The following is a 23,181-nucleotide window of genomic DNA, read 5'->3' as shown; positions in this document are numbered from 1 at the left end:
ATTTAACAGTCCTATTATTTTTAGGAATTACTTATTCAAAAATAAAAGGAGCAGTTTCACATTAGACTTGGCAAATTGTCTGAACAAATCTCATATATGCCAAAAGTCAAATGGAGGCAGAAATAAATGGGACTGTGATGCCAAACCATAGGGCATCAACACACATTAAATTAATCCTCCGTCCTTTCAATTGAGACTAAGGAACTTTTGTCTTTGTGCAATAACAGAGGAAGCATTTGACTTGAAAATTTTGGGTCATAGTGAGAGAAGATGTCATAGCAAAAGAAGCTGTGGAATACTTAATGTGTGAAAGTAGTTTGCTTTAAAATCAGAAGTAGACAGGTTTCGCATTAACTTTTTTTCCATTCTTGCACCTTGCACTTTGATACATGCTTTTATTTAGTATTTAAAAAACAATTCAATATATCTGCTACAAAATAAATCACACTACGGGGCTGTTAGGTAGTTGAACATTAATACTTACAGAATAATTTAGGTAATGAACTCAGAAATAAAGTTTACAATATGCAAATATGTACCTTTTTTAAACAGCTGAGTAAAAACATCAGAAAGATTATATAAAATATGCACACATGTTTATATACCTTTTTAATAAGGTGAGTGCAGATATGCTTATTTTAGAAGTTAGCACTCTCTGGGCATATTTTACTTAACATCCCCCTAAATTGGTATTTCATCTCCCGAACAAAGCCTTTTGACTGCAGGTAATTTGCACTGTTTCTTACATGTCATCTCCTAAAAGGCATGCTGAGCTCAGCTGTGAATAAAGCAGATATAACTGGTGAGGTAGGGAGCCAGAAGGAAGCATAGCAAATAAATAACTGAAAAGAGATGTTTTAATGTGTAACACCATCTCCTACTTCTGCTTTCTTCCATCTGGCTTGTAAGAGAGCATCTTATGCCAACTTAGGCCTCTCTGCACATGAGAATAGGGCTGATTCAGCCAGTAATACAGCTGCACCAGTGTTGACCCTATAAATATTGAGAAGGGAAGTCTGTAGTTTTTATCCTTTCAAGTGATAACCAGTTCTTGAACTTCTCAAGATTGACCTCTCTTTTATTCAGCTGAAAATCTGCATGCTCTGCCAAGCATCTAAACTTCAGTAATAGATGAATTAATACTGTCCATTGCTGCCAGTGAGTCCTTGAACTTGTTTTTTTTTTTGGCCTAAATGAACTGTGCCAGCATAAGGGGAAGCCAAAAGATGCTCTCAGGCATAAGTCTTAAAATTTAGTTGTATTGCATGGCTGTGTCCTGGAGCAAAAGGTATTCAAACTGTCTAGTAGCATTTCTGTGTGAAGTTGTGCTCAACATAGAAAGCAGTGCCATTTTTAGATATCATTGTGTTTATTGTAGAATTTTCAGGTGAAGTGAGAGCTAGAAAGACTTCAAGGGGTGAAAATTATGTCACATTAAACATTATTTCCTTAGGGCACCAAGTAATAAATTATCAAGCTGATAACCATTCTGTCTTTTACAACAGGCATGGCAAAAGTCCCTTACTGAAGCTACTGCTATGTATCGTCAAGAAAGGAGTAAGGTGGTGAGATAACAGCAAGTTTACATAACTGAGTAACAACTAAGAAGATCTTTTCAAAAATCAATTGTGTTCAAGTGCAAAGCCATACCCCCTATGTAAGCACGTGCAAAATAGGCTGTTTGCAGAGGTGAACAGAGGTGAACTCTGAGCTGTGTGCTGTTCGATACTCCTCTGGGAGTATTGTGAGCCAAGGAAGCAGAAGTGTGGTCTTGTGGCTCATCTGCCTTCTCACCGCTGTAAAGTCACATACAGTCTTGTTTTCTAATTAGCATACACTGGCCAAAGACACCAAGTGTCACAAATGGAGTAGGTTATATTCTATGCCATCTGCTTCTGCCATGGGTTCTGTCCCTTGGTCTGGTGATCATGTGTGGTGAATGAAAATAGCTTACTGACCTGGTTGAAAATTATTACTTCTTCATTGTAACTGGTTATTTCAAAGCTGGATCAGTGAATCAAGCTGACTTGCTGTGGGGCCACAAGATTGCTAGTTTTGGTGGAAAGAAGCAGCAGAAAAAGAAGCAGCAGAGATGCACAAGAAGGGAGCAGAGTTGGGGACCCCAGGACAGTGCTTTTCAATGGCCTATGATCTCTGGTCGTTTGAAGCCCTTCGTGAAACTGTGTCCTCAATCTATGCATACCTTAATTCATATGTTATGCTTATAGTTGTAACATATACCTTGTAACTTACAAAAATTGTCAAAAATTTGAGTGATACAAAGTACTGGATTTATTAATTAATTTTCGCTGGGCTTTTTTCAGAGCATGCTGCATGACAAAGCACACAGGCACTGAATTAAAGCCACTTACTTCAGGGTTGAGATTCTAAAAAGAGCACAAATAAAATGTTTATTAGCTTTAACCTATCTGTACCCTTAGGCTACATAGTTTAAAGTCTTCCATAAAATGTGTGTTTAATGGGCTCCATCATAACTTCTCCATCTGACACACCTTTCATGCATAGTTAGAAGTTAAGAAGGGAATGGAAAAGACTGGTGTAGGTGACGTATGGTTTAATATCTGTTTTTAAATGAAATCTTAACTTTATGTTTCCAGACCTAAATAATCCTCTTTTTTTGCGGGGTGATGGTGGTTGGGAAATTTGTGCTCTCAGAGGGTTTTTTCCTCTTACGCAATTGACAGATATTTACAGCCTTTTTGCTTGCTTGGCTGGCAGCTTTTTGCATGGGAATTCCATATAACTTGATATTAGTTTGTTATATATCGTATTCTGTAGGCATTTTTTTTTAAAAGATGAATAGGCTTTGCATCATCCATAACAGTTTCATAGATGCTAGTGGGAGTTTTATGTTGCTTTTCAATTTATTCATGTTGCTGTACCAGCTAACACTTTTTTGGTTTTAATGGCCAGATTCATTAGTGCCTCATATCTCTCCATTGTGGAAGAGATTATTGGCAGAAATCCTTTGCCAGCTGGTTCATTTTCACTTTGTTCTGTTTATATATTTTATAGAATTTGCCTGGTTGTATGTCTGACCTCCATGAAATACAATAGGCTTTTCTCCTTTTTTCTAATGGAAAGCTTCATTTAAGCTTCTACAGTCTCTTCAGCTCAGCTTCAGGACTCTGAGGATCTGTCTGTAGACTCCAAACTGATAGGTACATCACCCACATTTTTAGATGGACTTTGAATGATCTGGTTAATTGTGAATGAACAGTAGACTGTAACTTCAGCAAAGTAGACATACTTACTGGCCCAGTATTGGAATTTAATTGTCCTGCATTGTGCTTACCTCAGAACTCCCTTCTCTGGTATAGCTGTAGTGGAACTGGATTCATACTGCATTGCTGGAGGTGTCTATAAGCTCCATGTAGCAGAGGCATACACTTGCAGGGGATGATATAGATAGAATTAGGCTTTAGTGGGGTTCAGCTGCCTCCTGGAAGTGTCTGTCATGTGTCTTCCCAGGCAGTTTAAAGAGTGATTTGGTGATTGAGATGCCTCCTTGAGACAGGATTAATTGAACCCCTCCATATCCTTCTATCGGTTTTTTATATTGTTGTAGTGTATGTTGTCCTAGAAGAAAAGTGTGCTGTACTGGCACATATTAGTAAGCTGACCTGTACTGACTGTGTGTCACCTGCAGCTGTAAGTTTCAGGACTGTTGGTAAAGAGTTTACTGTTCAATCTGAAAGATCTTACCTTTCTCCCTAGTTATTCTTGTAGATGAACATGTTTCTCAGGGCTGAGCTATGGGAACTGTTGTAATAAGCATAGTGGCAATCATCTAATGTTTTCCTTTAGGATTTAACAAAAAAGGTCTTCCTGTAATGTCCCTTTTGTCTGCTTATTTTCTGTATGATAATTTCTTATCTGGACATGAACCTTAAAACTGAAAAAGAAAAAAAAAAGAAAGACCTATCTTAACTCTTAGTTTTGCTAGAAAATGGCTACAGTACTGCTTTTTAAGAAGTCTGTATTTATTAGATATAAGAGATCCTTGCTGAAATACAAGGACTGATAAATGTAATGGCATTAAAGAAGTCCAGTTACCTTTCCTGGCTGAAGGCCAGAACACACACAAGTTAGATTTAGACATCTAATGTCAAAAATCCTTTGCTCAGCATTTTTCTAGTCATGAAGTGTTTAAATTCAGATGAATAGGGCCTTCTTTGCCCTTAAGGCCATGTTAATATTGCATTCAGTTTTCCAAGCAGGCATTCTCCCAATTGCTTCTTTTTTTAATCTGCCAACTTGACACATAGTAAAGCCAATCTAGAACAAAAATATACTTCAGATGCCCCTGGAAATGGAGTGGGATATTGTCTACATTTTGAGGAAACTGAAGGTTAAAGAAACTCACAGAAACCTCTTTTGCCTTTGACCAGTCCTTCCCTTCTTCCTGTGTGCATGTCCCTTCAGGTGTACCATGCTCTGTGGCAGCTGTGTGGAGAATATACTCTGATCCTATCAGCATGAGATACTGAGACTGAAGCCTGCAACTCGGACTCTTTATTAGGGTTTGTTCCCTGCTGTCCTCTGGGCAGTGGTGAACCCCTTGGAGCTTGGGGAGGACCAAAGAACCAAATGGGCAGAGCTGTGCTGCTCTTCACGTGGGGAAGAGCTTCTGATTGAGCCCAGGCAGCTGCAGGGCCAGGCAGAGCAGATGGTGCTGAGCCTGGGATAGTATGGGGCAGGCCTGGATGATGGAGGGCTGTTGTCTGGGTTGGGAAGGCAGAGGATTGATGAGGAAGAGAAGGGACACAGTATCCCTTGGGTTTGTTACACTGAGCGTTCTCTACCTACAGGTGTCTCCCAGGCTTAGCAGAGATAGATAAATTCAGTGTGGTACTAGAAGGTTAGGAAGCAAACATCTCAACAAAATAAAGATGTGAACTTCGTAAAAAACAGCAAATGAGGAAGGATTGTTGACTTAATTGTTCACATTATACAAGATGCAGCTTAGGGCTCAGCTGGACTCATTCCCAGTGTTCATAAATCTGCATGAAGAAAGCAGAGCAAGTGAGCGCTGAAAGTTCCTTTGGGGTTTTTTTGTTTTGCTTTTTGTTTTAAATTTTGAAACTCGCGTTTAGTGTGTATATTTTAACATGTTCATGTGAAACACATCAAAGTGAACACATGCAGTGTGTTTCTTTCACTATCATTAATCACTTCAGTGTTTTCAAAAGTAACAAAAAATACACTAATGTTAAACTGCGGTCAAGAATTGAAATATACACAGTTCTAGAAATTTGAAGTTCGCCTTTGCCAGGGCAAATGTAGCTTGACAACCGTGTGTTTATGTATCAGCATGTGAAGCAAGTCTGGTTAGCAAATACGGACTTTTTCCATTAAAATCCCTCAACTTATATTGAAACTTTTTGAAGCACTTTTTCAAGCCACCTGAAGACTTAGTTAAAAATTGAGGCAAACAAAATGACTGTAAATTCTCTGAACCACTCTGGGAACTATTATCCTCCAACACTTTAATCACTAAATGCAGCTGCTTTTTGTGTCCTGCTTATGTCTTTATCTGGGCAACTTCTGTTTGTGACACAACTGAATAACCAGGAGTGGATGTGAAGGATGAGAGTTATTTGGGGCTTTTTTTGCCACTGAGGCACCTGTGAGAAGTGCACTTGCCCTTTTCAGGTGTGTTGGGGCTTTTAGCCAGAGTGGAGGGATAGCTACTTTTGGTTGTACTGTTCCTACTTCCCTGTTTGCCATAGAACATAACTGTACTAGCTCCCTCTCCCCAAACCTGCTGGATGTTGCTGAAACGGGAAGGACAACGTGGCAGTTCTCTTCCTTTGAACAGCCATTCAGCCTGCCTCTACTGCTCCTCCCCACTTTCACCAGCAGCACCATAACACAAACCTTAACCTGATCCCTGTCAATCCATTCTCTGGGTTCTGGATACTGATTATGTATGTGAAGTGTTTTAGTAATTTTCCTTGCTCTGATGAATGTCTATATGAAAGAAATTGGGACGAACTGGCAGTGTTCAAGCTAAGAATGATGATGCTGTCATCTTCACTGAGATGTGGGAAGTTGCTTTCATAAATATAAGTTAGCTTTTCCCTACAAAGAGAACTTGGATAGAATATAATTAACTGGAGATCCTTATAGATGTTGTTTCATACTTGGACCAGAGTCCTTGTGGTAGCCGTTTCCTTTTTTTTCAGTTTCACAGAGAAATTATACTTTCGGGGTTCTGCTTTGTGTCTTCTTCCTCAGACACAGAAAAGAGAACAACTGTCCAAGGCTAAAACCAGAGGTGGTGTATTCTCTCAGCTTTTTTTCGCATGCAGGGAGTTAAATGCACTCTTTATTTTTCAAGTTTATATGTAACAGATAAACAAGTATGCCTATTTTTTGCAGAAGTAACAACTAGTCAGACAATTCCTGCATAATCTGACTTCCTGAAAGTTTTAAAGGATCACCGTTTCTTCCCATAAGTATTTTACCTTTTGCACTTTTTTAATGTTCACATTGTGCTTGGCCTAACTTACCAAAGCATTCTCTTTGTGACTAATCAGGGCAGCATATCAGTTCATCTCACTTAACTGGGATGTCAGACTTAGGAGCTCTCTTGCCTGAAGGCTCTCTTGGGGGAAGTGGTTTTCAAAATCTAAATCATCCCCAGGTGCGTATCTTTCCTGTGACAGATAGAGAGTGCCAGGAAGTCTGGAATCATAATTTAGGTGCGTTGATCAAGTAGGATGAATTTGGGCTCAGGCATGTAACTTTTAGGCAGATGTGAGTTTCCAAAAAGTGTCAATCCCATTCATTCTGAATGTCTTGGAGAAGCAGATGTGAAATACTTCACAATTTACAAGTTCACAACTTTTTCCTCTCCCCCTACAGAGGCTGCTATTGACCCCCCTAAGACATCTGACAGTGAACCCGTGTTTACAAAGCTGCGCAATCCAAGCACAGGCAAGTTCTGGAATTGTGACATGAGCGAGTTAATATTCTGGTTGATTTGCTCCACCACCGAAAGGTTCATATTTTAAAAAGCTGAAATAACGATGATCATACAAGTCTTATGTGCCAAAGATACTGCTGGTGATGCCAGATAGTTAATGCTATGCAAACATTTAGGATTTCTTTTCTAATTTTAATTGGTTGAACTGTTTATTCATTAGGAATATTGGCAGCACAAAAAAGGTGTGTATTTTAAGTTCTGTTTTTAAGTGCATTAGTTTTGGGGAGTTTACAGTGTTGGGTGTTGAATCTGGGCACTTTTTTCAATCCCAATTTAGGCTTGATAGCATTCATCTTATGCTATAAAATAAATAGAGTTGGAAGAAGTGGTACAGTTATACTTACCAAGCTTTTTGAGTCTGTTAGTTTTTAAATCTAATTTTCTTTACCTGGTCCAAGTCATGATGTCTGTTTTCTCCTTAATCGAGGATGAGGCACTTTGAATTCAAAATACATTGGGAAGACCAACACATACAGGCAATACAGTGACACCACCATTCCACAGTTACTTTCTTCTGGTCAGATTGTTCTTTTTGTCAAAGGTTTTTTTATTACTATGTGAGTAATTAATATTTGGAATATGAGGTACTGCAACAAAAACTTGCAGTAAACCTTTGTTAGGGTTAACGTATTTTGTTTGAAAAACATGTTTCATGATGGGGTTTTTTTCTTTGCTTAAGCTCATTTGTTTTCTGTAGATTTAAGTTTTGGGGTTTTTTTGAAATTCAGTGCTTATATTTGTATGTATTTACATTCGTATAGGTGTGTAACTAAAGTCTTCAGATACATTTTAATGTAAATGTAGTAACTAGTTCTTGAAAGGGGAAAATAATTAAAAATAATAGTACAGAATGTGAAATCACTCGTCATCTTACCTGTTTTTCAATTGCTCAGATTTACAGTGGAAATAAAAAGCCACATTTATTTTCATCCTGTGTTATTATTTCCTGCTGTATCATATTGGCTTTATAATTTGTTAATGTTTTTAAAAGTGTAGATGTTAATTTGTTTTCCTGTGTGTAAGAAGAGATCTGTTTACCTTGTAGAATCAGAGATCTTGGAAAAGTTTTCTGGGGAAAACCTAAAGTGCAATGATTGCCTGGGTGTGTTCCTTTAGAATTTACAGGAGTTTATTTATAGACCTACATAAACTTTCGGTTATGTAGCCTATTATAAATATATGGTCTGAAAATGGAAGGACTGAGAACATACTATTAATGTATTTTCCTTATGTTTGGGTCTAACAGATGAATTGTTGATGCCAGATATTGCATAAATATGCACTGAAGGACTGAGCACATTATAGAATTCATGCTAACCACTTTATTAAATAAAAGTATGCTTGGTCCTATATATAGACAGGTAAAAAAGACAAAATTTCTATCCCTTACAAAGAGTATAAACTAGGATTCAGGCAGCATTTCAGAAGTACCACAGGACACGTTTGTAAAGGTGTGAACAAAGCTGCCTGGGTTTTCTCTCCATCCCTTAGAGTTTCTGTCTAACAATACTGTTGGGAATCTGTGGTGACTGTCCTTTTAATGTAAAGACATAAAATAAGGAGCTGCAGTTAGGCAGTGAGAAGGGTCCCTTTCCCAAGATTGTGTAGCTCACCACTGGATTTGGCTAGCGCACTTACTGGAAGGAGTCTTAAGTTGTTCAGTCAGCACTTTTGTGAGTAGTGTGATGTCTGATGTTGATCAAACTGTGGTGTAGACCCTTGTTGAGAGTGCACATGGTAATGATTGAAACCTCTACTCCGCCTTATATCTACTCTTTGCCTCTCTCCTCCCCTCCACAAAAGAAAAATTATCGGAGAACTGAAATTATATCCTTAAGTGAGGTTAAACATTTGGTCAGCCTTTTGGATAAAGGGGGGGAAAAATGCATTATCAGTAATTTTTGGGAAGTGATGTGTCTGCCTATTTTAGCTGACCTCCCTGCACACCTGGGGATGTCTGCAGACTGAGAAGAGCAGTGCTGATGTCAGCTTAGAGGGCTTACACTGAGACTTTTCTGAGCCAGCCCATAATCTGCAAGTCAGTGCAGCTTTGCAGTTTACGTGTTTTGGGCAGAACAGCTGCGTTGCAGTTGCTCTTGTTTCTTGAAGATGGACTGATAAACAAGACAGGACCAGTCTGGCCAATGGACTCGCTGACCACATTTCAGTGGCCCACATTTCAGTTCTGGTATTTTCCCATTTTAGATAAGGTAAATGCCAATCCTTTTTGCTGCCTATTTGTCGCCTTTTCATAGTAACCCAAAACTAATGTGAAATGGCAGATCTGCCCTATGGGATGACTTAAAATACAGCTTACCTTTTCCTTTCCAAGCTATCAAGATTCTGATGAGCCCTTCAAAGCAACTTCTTCTAGCTTCCTTATTCCCTTGATATGTCTACCCATACTGAGTCATCACAATTCATTTTGATGCACAAAAACCCCCACTTTTGTTCCCCTAACCCAGAGTCTGATATCTTGAAGACAGATATAATGGAAGGAGAGGGAATTTTTTTGTTTTCCACCTTCCCCCTTCAATACAGAAAAAAAGCTGATTTCTTGAGTGATTTTGATTTGGGTTTGGATCAAAGGCTTTGTGTTGTAAGATGAACTATTCACACATCTTATTTATTGATTCAAATTCAATTTCATTTATAGAGCTGGTAAATGAACATCTGTATATAATAGTGTTTTTTGTCTGAGCTTTCTTTGTAGAGAATTTATGTAGAATGTGTGTATGTTTGTGTGTCTCTATGTATATAAGGCACATTCTTCAGACATATTGGGTATTCTTTTGATTTTTATGAAAGCTTACAAACACAAACCAGATTTCTTTTCAACAGGGGAAGCAACCCTTTACTTATTCAATAGTGGTGCTCAGCAGCTGTTTGAAGTAAAAGCTTTTCAAGAGGAACGTCGTTCCTGGTTTATAGGTCAGACTGTTCAACAAGGTGAGTTGCATAATGTATCCTTCCCCCAACTTTAACTAATGTTTGTACATAGACCTTCCCTCTCTCTTCTAGTAAATTTACAGGTGGTTTTGCGAGTTGTTTGAGGCATACTACATCATATCCCCACCTTCTGATAGACTCATTTGCCATATGGATTTAACCAGGTCTGGGGGCTTTGTCCAAGCGTTGGAATGTATTGTCTTGCTTTCTTTTAATTACCTCTGTAGTCCCCTGTGTGGGTGCTGGGATCTCAGGATAGACCTGCTGTCTGAAGTTGCTGTTTCAGTGTTTTGTCTGAAGTGAGCATTTCTTTACCATCCTGAACATTCTCTGATCCTACACACCTTTCTGAAAAAGAGAAGGAAACTTACCTAATGACTTTTGACAACTTTCATGATCATTTTTCAGTAAGGATGTCATTATAGTAGTGTTCCTCTGTCAACATGGCCACAGACCAATGAGTATTAATTCAGGAGAGTAAGGTATATTTATTTTGTTCCTTTTAATTAGAAAAAAGACCATTTATAGTAATAAATAAAAGCAACCACACCAGACATATGCCTTCTTTAATGGTAATATCCCAAAGTGTGTGCTAACTTTTAAACATCCTCTGCAGGCACATAAAGCAATGCAAGTAGTATGTCTGTGAGCTTTTCCTTGCTCCATCTTGGAGGTGAGCCAGCAGACCAGGTCTGCTCCCTGCTCCCAATTATGTCCACATTGTTTTCTCCCTCTCCCTTTCTAAACTTTATTTTGGCCCTTGGGAAAGAGTTGCTTTAAGGAATCATGGCCTCAGTTTTCTTTAAAAGATAAGAGGGGAAAAATTGTTCTTGAATGTTAGAGCTGCTGCATCTCTGAAACGGTCAGGACAGGGGATCAGACCCAGCCAACATGGGTTTAGGAGGGGCAGGTCCTGCCTGACCATTCTGAATCTAACATGAAAAAGCTGTGTCTTTGCAGTTAAAGCAAATCATCTTGTTATCTGCAGAGAAGGGTAGAAATCTTTATACATTTCTAGTGAGTTTGAGCATTTTAGAACAAACAAAAATAGCTCTTTCTGGAGGTTCAGTGGAAAACATTTAAATGGAGGCTTTGAGAAAGTGGCTAATGGGTTTTTTTCCCTTCCAGTTTTATTGTCAAAGCTTTCATGTTTGTAAATAGTCCTGATGCTTGCTTTGCCTCACACAGCACATCATGTTAGTAATACAGATGTTGGATTGGAGATCAGCTTTGTCCAAACCATGTTCTTCCCACATGATCTTTCGTTATTTTTAGGGCCATCATAGTAGGATTTCCTTTTCTTTAATTATCTTAATCATGTGATTTAAAACAAAAAGATTACATTTTTTACTTTTGGTTCGTTAATTAATGTCAAATTGTCATCAATTATTGAGTCTCATTAGTGAATTTCCTTGATGTTCCATTGTTTCCAATGATCTGCAATTACACAAAAAGCCTGACTAAGCCATTGTCCTGCAATGAACTCCAGATGGGCAGAGGTGTCTACTTCAGTGGGAGACCAAGTTCTTCCTTTGTGTGTAACTTTGAATGCAACATACTGAGCCATATTTTCTGATCTCTTTAAGTTTATTTTGTTCTATTAGGAGACTGCATGCAGAGTCTTCCCTTACAGATGAGACAGCTCTAGCTTAACTAGCTCTTGAAATTCTTTATTGTCTTGTTTATCTCTTCTGCCAGCACAGCGTTGTCTTGCCCAGTGTTTGAGGTGGAGTATGTTGAATCTGTCCGGTATCCCAAGTCAAGTTTCTGTTACCCCGAAATCTGCCAATAGAGGGCAGTTTCAATTTTGCTGTTTTTAATATGGTTCAGAAGGCGGCCAAACTCAGAGCCAGAAGACCTGAAGTGGAGCTTGTGCTTTGGTTTGTCAGGGTTGAGAATTGAGCTGTCTCTGTATTTTTAATATAAAATTACAAATAGAATTTTCCTGTCCATTTTATTGAAATATTGAGATAATTACTGAAAAAAAATTCTCTTAACACTCATAAAAAACATCCTAAAACCTGAAAAGGTCAATATATTGGGCCCCTTGGTACTAAGCTTACTTTTACATGTCTGTCACCTAGATGGGCGCTTGCTGTTTGTTACACCAATGGACCCCTTATTTCTGATACTTTACTACCTCATAAAGGCAGACAAGGAGGTAAGCCTACTTTATTTTTTTGACTGGAATTCTCAAGAGAAAACATCATTTCTGACTTCATTTCTGCAGAAGTTATGTTAATTTTACAAAGAGTGGTTTCCATAATAATGGAAATTTAGTTTGCATTTAAAACAGAGTTATCTTAATAACTAGAAGTATTTTTGTTTGCATCAAGTTTTTTGGTCAGTAAATTATGTTCCAAGAGTCAGCTTGCAATCTCGACAAGCTCTGATCACCTCCTTTTTTAAGAGAAGCAGAGACTCTCTATTGTCCTTTTGTGAGAGCCTGTCCTAGCACTATTGAATTTAAAATTATGAGATGTCATCAGAGTAAAACAAACTAGTGCCCTTTCTGAGGCATCAGTAGATTGGTCATTCTGGGAAAGAAGGTAAAATGAAAGAAAAATTTAGATGCTATAGAGGAGGAAGGAAGACTGTTTCTCTTTGAAGTTTGAACTTGAAAGGAAACATTACCTTTTTAGAAGCAATATTTGTAGAGATGTTATATCACAGAACAGCAGTGGGATGATCAAGTATCCAAAAGTTGGGCAACTAATAAATGGCTTCATTGGTTTATCATGGGTGTGGCAAAACCTCACTTAAGTTTCTAAAATATATCAAAAGGCATAGGCAAACTTACTGATCTATTTCTTCTAAACTGCCTGTGGAAAAAAGGGCACAAAATAAGATGGAAATGTTGATCCTTCTTTGTTTGTTATCTATAGGAAAGAGTTTATTGCAGCTTTATTCCTGTGTCTCATAACCTTCTTTTTGCCACTGTTATTTCACCTTTTCCTTTTTAAGGAGAAAAAAACCTCTTAAATACTTTCTGGGTTTGCTTTTTGTGTGTTTGTGTGGGATTTTTTACTTGGTTTTATTGTGATTTGACAATAGTTGGTTACTTTTCTTAAGCCTCTGACCGTCTAGCAAGAGAATTAATTAATAATGAAAGCAATATACCCAAGTGGGTTTTTTTCATGCTGAGCAGTATAATGACTTCAGCCTTGGCTCCTGAGACCATGCACTCTCTAAGGATGAGATGCTCACAGTCTTTGTACTGATGCGCTAAAGGATCTTTCCAAAGGGGAGGCTGCCAGTTGTGCCAAACCATGCTGAATGATTATACATTGCTTGGCAATGGCAAAATTTGTTTGATGGTTCTGTCATGTGTGGGGCTATTTAAGTTGTGCCAAAATCACTTTATATCTCTACTCTGGCCAAACTGGAATTGACTTTGCAGAGGTGAAAGGTTAATACTGTGTTCCAGGAGCTGCCCTGCTCCTTTGAGATTTATCTTTATGGGAGGAAAAGCAAAATTTCAATGGAAGTTATGACACTGGGTTTAATCCAACAGGTTTTGGTCTAAAACACTATTGGCACACACTGACTACTGTGTCTTATGTCATCTTCCAAAAAATCCCACTGTACTTCACATTAGTTTCTCCCCATGTTGTTTTAAATTTGGTCTTTTAAATCCAGTATTTGAAGAGTTCAGCATTTTGCAGGTATTTACTGGTTTAAACTAAATATTTATAGCTCTCTTTGTAATCAGTTTCTGAATGTGTCATGTGTTACCATTCAAAATACGATCTTCTTTAAATCCTTTATTTTAAAACTGTGACCATTGCATGCATATGTATTTCTATATATGTGTAGCTTGTATATGTCTTAACATTATAATAATGCTTTTGTAATCCCTTTGATGTATTTTCAGCAGCAAGGAAAGTTCCAACCACTTGATCAAGTTGTGCTAGACCCAGAATACCCTAGCTGCCCATTACTGCTGAAGTGTGCGAATGTTAAACAGTACATACAGCATATAACAGAAGAAAAAGGTGAAAAAAGGGGGGGGTGGCAAAAAAAAGACTGGTTTTGTTAGAGTTATTTAATTACAAGATAGATTTAAAAACTGGTTTTTGCTTTACCAAACACCCAAGGTGCTGGATGAAGCTGTACTTTAAAAACAGAAGCCAAGACTTAGAAGTTGTCGTTGCAGTATTGTGAATAGTAATGTGTGGATCTCAGATTATCTACTGTAACTGGAAAATGCTTTTGCAGTCTTGTTGCTAGGTGTCATAAAAATGATAAACTGATCAGACGTTATTGTATATGTTGTGAACTTTCTTTGACTTTGGATAAGAACTTTGCATCTCTCTAAATTCTTTATTTAGTGTAGGATGGTCCAGCATAGGAGAAGTTATCCGTTGTCCATTTAACTTTTTTTTACCCTTTCTTGCAAAGGATTGAAACAAGAAGTAGGAAAAAGATGGAGAAGAGCGAATATGCTGTGGAGAAAGGAAAACACAGCTTTTCTAGCTTTGCATAATTTTGTGTTGTAGGTTTGAGCTCAAAGACTTAATTGTTTTAAAGTAGAAAAGTTGATTGGGATGCATGAGTGTATGAGAGAGAACACCTAAAGGGAAAAAGTTAGCAAAGTATCGATTCTGTATGTAGTTTCCTCAACATATGCTCAGAATTCCCTTTGGCATGGGTGCTTTTATTTTATTTGAGGACAATCTGTGTTTTCTAGGGAAGGGGAAGGAGCATTACATAATTTTTGCAGGTTTGCAGACCTGCAAAAGATGCAAGACTTCAGGTTTTTATATTTAGTCCTTTAAAGAGCACTTTCCTTATGCTTGCGAACTTCCTGATAGGAAATGGAGATATACCTACATGAGGTGGAGACCTACAGGAGAAGGTACAGGAATCTGCCACCACGTGCAAAACAGCTAAGCTGTCTGACCCTTCTGCATGCAGAGCTCCTCTAAGGAGTTGAGATGCACAGATTAAAAGCTAGAAACATTAGAAATTTGCCTTCATGAAGCAAACCAACCATTGTTATTGATAATATATAGGAAAAAGTATTTAGGTAGTAGGGTAGTGGCTATGGAAAGGTGACTGGAGAATAAAAAGCCAACTAAGTAAAAGACCAAACCTCTTCCTACCTGTCTAGAACATTAAAGTGTGAGGGGGGTGAGGAAACTGTGAGTTTTCCTGAAAAATTTGGATGCACAAGTTTAAGTATTTCCAGTATGATATGGTGCCGATGCAGCAATGTAGGACAGTTGCATTTGAACTTTAGGGCGGGATATGTTTCCATTGAAAATGATCACTGTAACCACAGAGCAGAAAATCTGGGCAGCAAGGCTGTTGTTACTTGTTACTACTTGCTGGGACTGGGTTAGTTGGAATTATGTGCTTCTATAAGCACATAATTATGGAATAATATTAGATTTCTGAAAGAACCTTCAGAAGACATTTAGTTACAATTGGTATCATTGAGAACAAAGAATCCTTTTCTTTGTGATTTCTGCCTTATGAGAAAGCGTCTTGAAGACAGGCAGATCTGAACTGCAAAACCCCTTTCACGTTCCCATGAAGTGAGAAATACTTGTAGTAAAAAGTATTTTTAATCTTTTAAGCAGTTGCTGTGCCCTACAACTTGTCTAACACTGGCTAAATAGCTGGGGGTGGGAGAAGAACTATTAAACTTCTGTGCATAGAATCACAAAATCATCAAGGTTGGAAGAGACCTTCAAAATCATCAAGTTCAAATACCAACCCAACCATTATCCCTATAACCCCTAAACCGTATCCCCAAGTACCACATCCAGACACCTCTTGAACATTTTCAGAGATGGTGACTCCACTGCTGCCCTGGGCAACTTCTTCCAACGCCTGACCACTCTTTCGGTGAAAAAAATTTTTTGTAATACCTAATCTGAAACTTGTTTGGCGCAACTAAAGGCCATTTCCTCTTGTCTTTCACTTGAGACATGGCAGAAGAGACCAACCCCCACCCCACTACAAACTCCTCTCAGGTAGTTGTAGAGGTCCCCACTGAGCCTCCTTTTCTCCAGACTAAACAACACCGGTTCCCTCAGCTGCTTCTCGTAAGACTTGTGCTCCAGACCCTTCACCAGCTCCATTGCCCTTCTCTGGACTCACTCCAGCACCTCAGTGTCCTTTTTGAAGTGAAGGGCCCAAAACTGAGCACGGGATTGAAGGTGTGGCCTCACCAGTGCCAAGTACAGAGAGACAATCGCTGCCCTGGTCCTACTGGCCACACAATTTCTGATACAGGCTACAATTGCATTGGCCTTCTTGGCCACCTGGGCACACTGCTGATTCATATCCAGCCGACTGTCAACCAGCAGCCCCAATGCCTTTCTGCTGAGCAGATCTCACTCTTCCCCCAACCTGTAGCGCTGCATGGGATTGTTGTGACCCTAGTGCAGGACGTGGCACTTTATCTTATGAAACTCATGGAGTTGTCCTCAGCCCATCCATCAATCTGTCCTGTCGAAATACCACTGCAGAGCTTTCCTACCCTCAAGCAGATCAACATTCTTGCCCAACTTGGTGTCTTCTGTGAACTGACTGAAAGTGCACTCGATCCCCTCATCCAGGTTATTAGTAAAGATATTAAACAGAACAGGCCCCCGTTCAGAGCCCCAGGGAATCCCGCTAGTGACTGGCTGCCAGCTGGATGTGGTGCCATTCTCTCTACCACTCTCTGGGCCTGACCATCCAGACAGGTTTTTATCCAGCAAAGAATGCACATGTCCAAGCTAGGGGCTGCCAGCTACTTCAAGATAATGCTGTGGGAGACAGTGTCAAATGCTTTACTAAAGTCCAGGTAGACAACATCCACAGACTTTTTCTCATCCACTAAGTGGGTCACTTTGTCATAGAAGGAGATCAGATTGGTCACTCATCTGAGAAGGTGAAAATATGTGCCAGATCTTCTTGGTTGTCAAACCTAAGCCTGCATAGGAATGTAGGACAAGGTCTGGATTATTTTTCTGAAGGGGCACTTACTCCAAACAACAGCACAGCCTTTGGGCAGTATTTATGTTCTCTTCTTGAAGGCAAAATAAAAATGAAACAAAACAAGTATTTGCTATAAACAAGATCTTATATATTTATCTAACTTTTGTATCTATTCTGATACTGTATTTGCAGCTGTTATCCATCAGAGCATCCTCTGATAAACTGTATTTTGTTAGACAGTAGTGGAGATGCTTTACTGCTTGAGTTTTTTCATTTTCAGTAATGTATTCTGTACACTTATGCATTTGTGTTGTTTTGCAAGCAAATGATATTAGCTGTTAAAGAAGTTATGTTCACTTCTTGGGCTTTGTTTTGAAATGTAAAGTAAAAATTGTTTTTGTCATAAAAACATACACACATCAGCTTTATGTGATGCTTTGGGATGTTCCTCTGCATGTACCTGCCTGTCCATGCTTTTTTATTTGTTCAGGTTTGCATTGGGTTCAAAGTAACAGTGAGGTTTGTTCTTAGGACTTTTCTTTTTTAGAACACCAGAAGTACTGTTAGGCAACAAACCCATTGGCACTCGCTTGCCTGTCATGCACAGATCACCCTTCTGTTTAATCCACTTCTATGTGTTTCATATTCTCATGTCTTTTATTGCCTGTAAAAAATACCAGTATTATGGCTTAAGGTACTCTTTTCTAGCTCTTAAGACTTGTCCACTTTGTAGCCTTTCTTGTTTAAGGAGTTCGGGCAAGATGTATTTGTTGTGTTGAGGCTTCTGCAGCTTGACAGAACCTAACAACATAATTATTTCACTCTTAATTTAATCATAAGACATTTAACATCTGTCTAACAAATTCTTATCCCAGAGCGCTCACAGTTTACACTTACTGAATTAGCAGAAAATCCACCTTCCCTGGCCTCGGTGTTGAAGGGCACTGAAAATTCATTTAGTTGAATTAAATTCTGGGTTACCTGATTTGGTAGTTGGGGAAAAGGTATTTTGCAACTCACTAAATCTAGGTGAGGAGGTTGTTTGCATTGGGTAGGAAGTACAATAGAGGTTTAAGAAAGGGTTATGAATTCCAGTTCTTGAGTGTTACTCTTTGTTTCATTTTACAAGGCAAAAGCTGCGCTGTAATCTTGTCTGATGTGATTAACATGAAGAGCCAAGAAAACTTACCTGATTAGAATAACTAAATGATATTGCCAAGCTTGTATTCCCAGAAGGTAGGAAAAAAGGGGCCATATGAGTTTCAGAGTTATGGAAAACACTGAGAAAATGGATGTTAAAATGTGCTTTAGGCAGTTTGCTCAACAATACATCAGGGAAACTTCCAAGTCTACATAGCGATTACCCGATCGCTGAACATATTATTTAATTGTAGAACCACTTATATTCCATCTGTATTTCTCAGACCCAATCTTTCCAGATGTCTCAGACCAGTTTTATAGGCACCAGACACATTAGGGAACAAAAGGCTTTCCAATATATACTCATATTATCAAACAGAGTCACTAACTCTCACCAATATCAAATGTGCATCACATGTTAAATCCATGTTCCAATATCGAATCCTTTTGTCAACAGTTTGTGACTTTCATAACTCACTTTAATTCTTCAGAGGTCTCAAATATTGTCAGTTTCTAGAGTTTAACAGTCAAAACTGTCAGGCACACAAAAATATTTTCAAACAAAGTGATCTCTAAAGGGTTCAGTGTAATTATTTTTCACATGTTTTAATGAAAATGGCTTCACAGTTCTGCGTTTCCTTTCCCTAACTGAGTCACTCTGAATCATGCTGTTGTGGGGGAGTTTGCCAGGGAATCCAGACTAGAATTACTTTTCAGCATGGGTTGGGGGATGGTGCCCGGAGGATGTCCCTTCCTCAAACTTTGATATGAGAGGAATCCACGAATCATAGTCACTGTACTTTAACCCAAAACACGTTAGCCCTTTGAGAAGCAAAGGCTGGATACTTGGTTCAAGTATCCAGAGTGTTTCTCCATTTTCTGCTTCTTGTCTTTCAGAGCCATTTAAAAACTTCTAAGTCCTAAAGGCTGCAGTCAGCAATGTCACAGCTAATTACTTTACCTGCAACTTATCATTAAGCACAGCGTATATTACTGTGTTTTTCATTTTTACTGTGAAGAGTTTTTGCATTTTACTATTCTGCGATTGTTGAGACAGATTTAAACTTTATCTTGTAAACAGCTTTCCTCAACCTCTCCATGCCCCCTACCATGCATACAGAAAGAGCACACAGTAGTTCACTACTTGTATGCAATTTGAAAGAGCCAAGATAAACCCCAAAGAAGGAAATGCTGAAGAAATCATAAATAATATGTTGTTGTTTGCAAGGGGAGAATGAAATTCATGAACTCAGTGTTGGAATATGACACTGTATCAGTAAATGGCATGAAACAGATGTAGGTATTTATGGGAGTGGTATACAGTAGATCAAAACTTACTGAAATACCTGTTAAGAAAAAAGACTGAAACACAGTGGGCTCCACAATCTCCTTTGAAATCTTATTAGGCATCTCATTCCATTTCCCAAATGTAGTTTTTTGTTAATTAATACTGATTTTTTTATACTGAAATTTTCATGAGCTTTTGTAATTTTCTCTCTGTTTTGCCTCAGCATTGTGAACTCACATATCTACAGATAACTAATCACATGTGAATAGCAAGTGTTCATTCTACCCTAGTTATCACAGGGGAAGCACTTTATGAAATTCTTGTATCACTGAGTTAATTTGTGTTGCTCCATAAATCATGAGTGAATCATGCACTTTCTCCCACAAGGAGTGTGTTTCACTATTTTGAATTCTGTATTTTCTTTTGACATTATATTGAATTATGTAAAAGGAGGGATAGAAGTAAAACTTCTGTTTCAGGAACTCTGTGACATGAGAGGAGAGAACTGATAGAAAAGTGTTTATCGAAAGGGTGATGGTTTGTCTTCAGTAATAAACTCACTGTCCCAGCCTCTTACTAGGTACTGGAATTCAATAACTAAAGCTTTAAGATAATACGTTTTGGTTTGGTTTGTGTTTTGGTTTTTTTAATAAAAGGCAGTCGTGGAACAAACATTTTGTGTTGTGAACTATGTAGTTAAAATGACTGACCCGGTGACATAGGGCAGTAAAGGTTTGGGAAACTACAAGGGCTTGAGAAGAGTCTCCGTGAATTCAGGCAGCCCAAGATTACACATAAATAAATAAAATATGTGCTTTACTGGATTAGGTCCTAATTAAAGAATTTTCAAATTATTCAGACTGATACAAATCAGCTTATTCTGTTTATTTTTCTATGTTTCCAATATTTTTGAAACTTATTACCCTGATATCAAACATGTCCAAGACGCAAATTAACTTTCATGCTGTATCTACAACTTAAGAGATTTTAAATGTATTGGAAATGCAATTCAAACCAGACATGACTTTCTTCCCCTTTCTTGTTTTTTCTCAGAGATTGGCAGTCAGAAATTCCATAAATACAGCCAAGAGAAGACACTGAAGTGGTTAAAGAAAAAGGTATTGGGTTTCTCTTTTGCTTTATGTTTAAAATGCACATGCTTATTTATTAGCTTGTCCATTTCTGCATTTGAGCTATGTGGTGTGCCTCAGTTCGAGGTACATGTCCTGTCCAAGACGGACAGACATCGCAGTAAAGTTGTCACACTTGGGAATGTGATCATGTGTTAGAGATATTACAAGCTTGTTACATTTCTGTTTTTGACAAGGCTGGCCATGAAAGGGATTCATGGAGTGTGGGGAGACAGAAGAAGCTGTCAGCTGTTGCTGTAGGCTTTGCATAAGGTTAGGGGCTTGCCCTTTGCTTAGTCCCCTACATAGATGGGCTGGAGGAGAGCTTTGAATGTTACAGCTTTTAAATTCTGCCATGCTTTGCAGCTGGACAGAAATGCCTTGGTTTTCTGCTACAAATGTGTTTCCCAAAGTTTTGGCAGAGTTGTTTAGAATGGTCCTTGTTTGGTTGCTGTTATCCTGATCCAATCATGCTGTTCGAGAGTTCTGTACAGAATGCCAAAAATAAAATAGTGTTAAAGCTAAGCTTTATGGGGTCTGTGTTTTGGTATAAAGGTGAATTTCATTTTATTCACACAAACGTGCCTCTAATATGATGCCACTTTGTAGAAAAGGATGGTATGCATCACATGATATAGGAAAACCTTGTCATTTAAATTAGTCAATACAAGCACAAAATCTGGTCTACTTTCTGCAGTGATGAGGCATCAGGATACCTATTTTGCAATGATTACCTGCATACCTGCATATTTACATTTCAACAGGTACCTATTTTTGTTGTTGAAAATACCACCTTCTGACAGTTATCTCTCTGTTGCATCCAATATAGCAGTGCCCTGTAAAGTCCTTAGTCTTTGATTTCCACCAGGACTGCCTCTACAATCCAGCTGAGCTCAGGCATTTTCTGTTTTCTGAGCAGGTGTATTTCTCACCTGTATAATCATGGCTATTACATCTGAGTAGCTCGGTTCATCTTAGGGTGCTACAAAACTGGTGCTGTGTTGCCAAGGCAACACGTTCAAAGACATGCTATTTTCTTTGGGTTTTTTTGAACTCATATGCTAGTCATTACAAATGTATATTAAATTTCACCACAGTCCATAACTTGAGTGTTTTATATGCTTGAAACAAAATTACAAGAGCTTTGTCACTGCGTTAACATGTGCATAACAATACTGATATAGACATTTCATTCTTTGGTTTTCTATAGGTTAATCAAACAGTGAAAGCACTTAAAAGCAACAATATATCAGTAGGTGAAAGGGTACTTGCAAGTACATTTGTCAGCAGTAAACAGATCACAGATACTAAAGAAGGTAAGAAAACTAAACCTAAAACTGAATTGTAATGAATTCCATTTTTGTGAAGTTGCATAAATGGATATAAAAAACATGATTAGAAACTAAAATATATTGAAATTGGCCTTTGCAGTATGTTTATTCCTTGTACAGAAAATTCCATATATGTTGCGACTCTCTACCTTGGCTTTTCCAGGTTCTTTGGTATCTTCATCAGATGACATTGTAATTAACAGTAGGTCTCAGCTGAGATTCTCTTAATTTCTCCAGAGGTCAACAGAAAACATTTTTCTCAGTGAAATATATACTGAAGTGCTTTGCTGAACTGAGACTGTCTTAGACAATTGGACCCATATTTATAATATGTATGAGTATCCACCCAGTAAGTGTCTCTGTATTAAAACATGCTTCTTTTTAATATTATTTTTATTAGGATGCATAGAATATTAGCATATGAGCATTCACAGAATTCTTCAAAAAGGTGAAGGGATCTTAGAAGGTCATAGTCACAGAGAAAAAGCTCCTAGTCCAAACATTACTTTCTGTGACAAATATATAGAATGCACAAATGTGTAATTATTAAGGGCATAACTTTAATAATATGTGTATTAAATTGCCCTGAAATTGACAGTCCTGTTACCAAAAAGTCTGGTTTGATCCTGTTTGCTTCTAGACACCTTTTTTCTGGGGAGGACAATGTCCTGAATATTACTGGGATGTGAAGTTCTGTAGAGAAACCTGAAAATGGACTCAAAATAAATTCTTTGAATGTTAATGAAAGTTTCTAAGAAAAGTTTAGAGCAAGATGAGCAAAAGCAAATTATTTCTTATTACAAAGACATTCAGAAGTCTTCATGCTGTTGAAAATTAAGGAGAAACAAAGCAACTTGCTGACAAAGTGGAAAATGAACTACCAACTAATGATATCAAAGGAAACAACATAAATGAGATTTAAGAGGGAACTGGACAGTTTTATAGAACAGAGATTGTAATATATGATTTTCAAAAAGAGGCGAAGCTGCAAAACTTGTGACTTGAACTTTACAGTAACTTTTCATCCTTTTCCCCACCCCCATTTTTTTAAAGAAAGGGAAAAGTGTCCTGGCAGCAACCATCTTGACTATGCTTAAATACTTTTTCTCTGAAATTTATAATTAAATAGTTCATCTGCAGTGGTTTTTACACCTTGCTCCTTACTTACAGTGACATGGATATAATAGTCTTTTTAAAAGCCTTGTTGTTTGATATTTAAGAGAGCAGCATTGAAATAAGGAGTGCTGGGGTTTAAAGTAGGTGAGTTTTGGAGGTAGTACCACTCTGTGTGGCAAGGTGAATGAGAGGAAGTCAAATGGACATTACTCAACACTTATTTCTGTCTAATAAGACTAATTTCCTTGTCCAGTCCTTTCACTGCTGTGACAGTGCAATTTA

At 38.1% G+C, this 23,181-nt stretch overlaps 1 protein-coding gene across 3 annotated transcripts in view; it reads left to right on the top strand.

Annotated features, from left to right (window-relative positions):
* The window catches only part of RNASEH2B (ribonuclease H2 subunit B), a 39,200-nt gene that overhangs the window by 5,495 nt on the left and 10,524 nt on the right, over window positions 1–23,181 (top strand). For 2 of the 3 annotated variants that reach the window (XM_051780223.1, XM_051780225.1), the window contains exons 2-7: window positions 6,892–6,963; window positions 9,854–9,961; window positions 12,046–12,122; window positions 13,836–13,956; window positions 20,376–20,440; window positions 21,663–21,768. In XM_051780223.1, the coding sequence (XP_051636183.1) occupies window positions 6,892–6,963; window positions 9,854–9,961; window positions 12,046–12,122; window positions 13,836–13,956; window positions 20,376–20,440; window positions 21,663–21,768 (549 nt within the window). The remainder of the gene's footprint in view (window positions 1–6,891; window positions 6,964–9,853; window positions 9,962–12,045; window positions 12,123–13,835; window positions 13,957–20,375; window positions 20,441–21,662; window positions 21,769–23,181) is intronic. The other variant, XM_051780224.1, reaches the window with a different exon arrangement.

Source organism: Manacus candei, unplaced genomic scaffold, assembly GCF_025592945.1.
Source record: "Manacus candei isolate 608988 ecotype Guabito, Panama unplaced genomic scaffold, ASM2559294v1 h1tg000014l, whole genome shotgun sequence".
NCBI lineage: Eukaryota > Metazoa > Chordata > Aves > Passeriformes > Pipridae > Manacus > Manacus candei.
This window is presented reverse-complemented; position numbering and strand designations above follow the sequence as displayed.